This window comes from Octodon degus, unplaced genomic scaffold (genome assembly GCF_000260255.1).
Source record: "Octodon degus isolate 3935 unplaced genomic scaffold, OctDeg1.0 scaffold00042, whole genome shotgun sequence".
Lineage (NCBI taxonomy): Eukaryota > Metazoa > Chordata > Mammalia > Rodentia > Octodontidae > Octodon > Octodon degus.
Window position 1 is genome coordinate 211,393 of NW_004524618.1, and position 4,255 is coordinate 215,647.

Consider the following 4,255-nt stretch of genomic DNA (forward strand, 5'->3'; position numbering starts at 1 on the left):
AATAAATAAATAAATAAATAAATAAATAAATAAATAAACTGAATAGTGAGACCCTGTCTCAAAAAGACAAAAATAAAAGCATGTCCGAGACTTTGTTCTTTGATACCAGCAGTCGATGCAGCACCTTGTACCTGCTAAGAAGGCCCTGTGCTGCTGAGCTATATCTCCAGCATCCTGAGACAACTTCAAATCGCCATACAATCTGGATTAAAATAAAGACAAAATATGTTGATATCTCCACCAATGCACTGAAAAGTCTGCTTCCACTACCAATATTGCATGTTTTTGAAAAAGCATTTTCTGACAGCAGCCAAAACAAGATTACAGAGTAGTCTGGGCTTATAAACAATATACTTAAGTGTCACTGTCTCCCTAGCTGCAGAAAACAAAGATCAGGAATCGCACTGGCTCTATAGAGAGTGCATTATTATTTCAACATATATTACAATGTAATAATAATGGAAATAAAGTGCACAATGAATATAATGTACTCAAATCCTGAAATCACTCCCCAGCCCCATCCATAGAAAAAACTTTCCATAAAATCAGTCCCTGGTGCCAAAAAGGTTAGGGACCACAGGATTACACTAAGGACAACTTCTTCATTTTGATATTGCACTGTGGTATTCCCCTATGTCAGTAATGATGAATCTTTTAGAGCCTTCAGTGGTAATGAACAGTCTGTGGCATAGTTTGCCATCACCAGACTATGCTAAGTGGTAGAATAGGGAAGCTCGAGATTCCCAATAATCTATAATTGTTTCAGCACAGAAAACATAACAGAGAGAGAGACAGAGACAGAGAAAGACAGACAGAGAGAGGGGGTGGGGAATGGACAGACACAGACACAGAGAAAGGAGGGGAAGAGACAGAGTAGGAAAAAGGTAGTTTTAGGATGGGAATTGCAAGTGGGACAAGATGAGTCATCAGAGCCCTGGCTGATGCCTCTATCATCACAACTCTCTGAATTTTGTTCTCAAGGCCCTCTCGTAAGTGCCAGATCTCACACATTAAATGTGCCCAATTTACCTAAGCACTCTGTCCAAAACCTGGGGATTTTTCCCAGTTTCATTCTCTCTGTCCCCCTGCCCCCCCCCACATACCCCTAAACAACTATGAGTTTCTGTTAATCTGCCTGCTCTCTCAAATCCAACCTCACTGTCCAGATTCAAGTTTTTCATATCCTCATCATTCCCTGCTCTGTAGCTTCCTCAATGCCTCCAGCCATCCTTCCTACACAAATAGCTAATCATGTCATTTTCCTATGTAACACTGTTCAGCAGTTCCTCTCTGCCTTCAGGGTCAAGGCTAAGTTCTTTAGCACAGAATTCCAGGGCTTTAGTGATCTAATGCCTACCTTCACCTGTGTTGCAGCCTCATTAAAATATAAGTAGTTCCTCAAAGGGCCTCTGACTACTCTGTCAGCTTCTCTACATGCTCCATCCTGTACCTGAATAGGTATGGCTGCCCCTTAGTTCAGAGTACGCACATGTGCTCTGAACAGTCCCTCAACTGCCTCCTCCAACACATGCAGAGGAAAATGCCTTCTGTGTGATGCCACAGCCCCATGCCAGACCTCAATCATGGCCTTTCCAATTTTACTGTATTTTTTTACATATCACTTTTCATTAGACTATGAGCTTCTTATCATTCAATAGTTCCTAGAAAAATAATTGACTCTATGCTCTAAGAATTCACAAATTTTCTTCTGTTTTTGTTCATATTAACATTTTCGTGTTTGGTCCAAATTAATATTCCAAGCGCCTACCACATAAATATTTTTGAGTGAATGAATTAACAAATAAGACCTTACCTGGTGAGAAGGCTGGGATCCTGATCTGTAAGGAGACATCTCTTTAGAGCAGGGGCAGCTCCCACAACAACCCAGGGGAAAGGAAAAGCAGGACCATTGACCTGTGACAGCAGAACCTCACGCATGAAAAAGCCGATCTCTCAGCTGCAGCACTGGTGGCTGTAAGAGTAGTAATAAAGAAGTGTTATGGTAAGTAAATTAAAGCGAGCAAACATCTCAAGATAGGCCCCTTTCAGCAGTCAAATGTGTGTGTGTGTGTGTGAGAGAGAGAGACAGAGAGAGAGAGAGAGAGAGAGAGAGAGAGAGAGAGAGAGAGAGAGACAGAGAGACAGAGAGAGACAGAGAGAGACAGAGAGACAGAGACAGAGAGACAGGGTCTCACTACGTAGTTCAGCTCATGCTGCCCTCCAACTAACAGCAATCTTCCACCTCAGCCTTCTCCCAAGTGTTGAGATTACAGGTGCAAACCACCACACCTGGCCAGCAGTCAAATTTCTAATGATCATATCTTTTTTTTTACATTTATTATTATTATTATTTTTTTTTTGGCAGAACGAGGGATTGAACTCAGGCCCTTGAGCTTGCGGGGGAAGCGCTTTTTCCACTGAGCCATCTCCCCAGCCCCAATCATATCTTTTAAATGACTAAAAGTTTCCAAATCTCTGCCAAACACTCACATCTCTCCTCTTGGCTATTCTTTCTGTCTGGAATGTTTTACATATGCTAGGTAGCCATGGTTTGTTTTTGCTTTTTAGGAACCAGGGATTGGACTCAGGCCCTTGCGCTTGCCAGGGAAGCACTTATTCCACTGAGCTATCTCCCGGCCCTAGGTAGCCATTTCTATAAAAGATCCAGTTCAATTGTTTTAGCCAATGGAAAGCCTTCCTTGACTTCTCCAGACAAAATTACCTTTTTCTCTAGAGTACCACAGAGCTTTTTTTAAAAAAATAAATCTTTATTGAAAACCAACTATACTTCCACTTCATGGTGACAAATAAAAACAAAACACATCAGTTATAAAATAGTGATAAATCTCACCACAAAATTTATAAAAGCTATAAACAAAAAACTAGAAAACATTACAGAGAAAAAAAAACATTACAGAGAAATTAAAAATTACAAGAGACATTTTAAGGTGAAACACCTGAAGATAACAAATTTCTATGAAAATCTAAAAGACTTGAAATCATTAAAACAATGTTGAGGGGCTGGTGAGATGGCTCAGTGGTCTAAAGCACCTACTTGGAACAAGCTTAGCAAAGCACAGGGACCACGGTTCAATCCCCAGCACCACATGCCAGCCAGCACCGCCCCCTGGTGGGCTGAGCTGGCCACACACACACACACACATACACATAAATAAAAATAAAAATAATTTAAAAAAAAAAAAAAAACCAATGTTGAGAAGGAAGAAAAAACATTGGGGGCCAGCCAGATAGCTCAGCAGACTAAAGTGCCTGCTTAAGCAGAGCGCAATGGCTGGGGTTCTATCCCTGGTGTGCCGTGCCAGCCCCGTCCCTGGGACACACTAAGAGGGCATGAAACTGGGCATGGTGGCACGCACTTGTAATCCCAGCACGTGGGAAGCTGAAAACAGGAGAATCACTAGGAGTCTGATCTACATAGTGAGACTCTGTAGACACTGTACTAAAACATTAAAAAAAGAAAACACATTGGAAGGCTAACATTATTTCCAGAATTAAAATGTGTTTCTATCACACTTCTTCAGGTTTTCACACTAGGGAGATGATACTATGTTTGCATGTAAGTCTGACTTCTCTTATGAATATGGTCCCAAGTTGCATCCATTTACCTATACAAGTCTCCAGTTTATACTTCTTTATGGGTGAGTAGTACTCCATTATATAAAAGTCTCAGGGCCAGGTAGATGGCTCAGTAGAATAAGCACTTGCCTGGCAAGCGCAAGGGCCTCAATTCAATCCCCGGTTTAACAAAAAAACAAAAACAAAAACACTCATCTTTTTTATCAGTCTCTCAGTTGATGGGCATTTGGGTTGTTCCCAAAATTTTATTACAAATTGTGCTGCCATAAACAAACATAGGTGGGGGCTGGTGAGATGGCTCAGTGGTCTAAAGCACTTACTTAGAACAAGGTTAGTAAAGCACAGGGACCGCAGTTCAATCCCCCAGCACCATATGCCAGCCAGCCCCGCCCCCAGGTGGGCTGAGCTGGCCACACACACACACACACACACACACAAATAAAAAATAAATGTTTAAAAAAAAAAAAAACAAAAACAAACATAGGTGTACATTTATCACTCTGGTGTGATGTTTTTAAGTCAGAAAATATCCAGAAGGGTGTAAAACTGGGTCAAATAGGATGTCTAATTCTAGTTTTGGGGGGAATCTCCACACTGATTTCCACAGTGGTTGCACCAGTCTACCAACAATAGAGAAGAGGTCTTTTTCCCCCACAGT

The 4,255-nt window shown here is 41.3% G+C and overlaps 1 protein-coding gene across 1 annotated transcript in view; it reads right to left on the reverse strand.

The window, feature by feature from the left end:
* Positions 1–4,255, reverse strand: part of Sec31b (SEC31 homolog B, COPII coat complex component) — a 42,910-nt gene that overhangs the window by 14,124 nt on the left and 24,531 nt on the right. Inside the window, 1 exon segment of the mRNA XM_012514790.1 lies at positions 1,814–1,972. Within this exon segment, the coding sequence (XP_012370244.1) occupies positions 1,814–1,972 (159 nt within the window).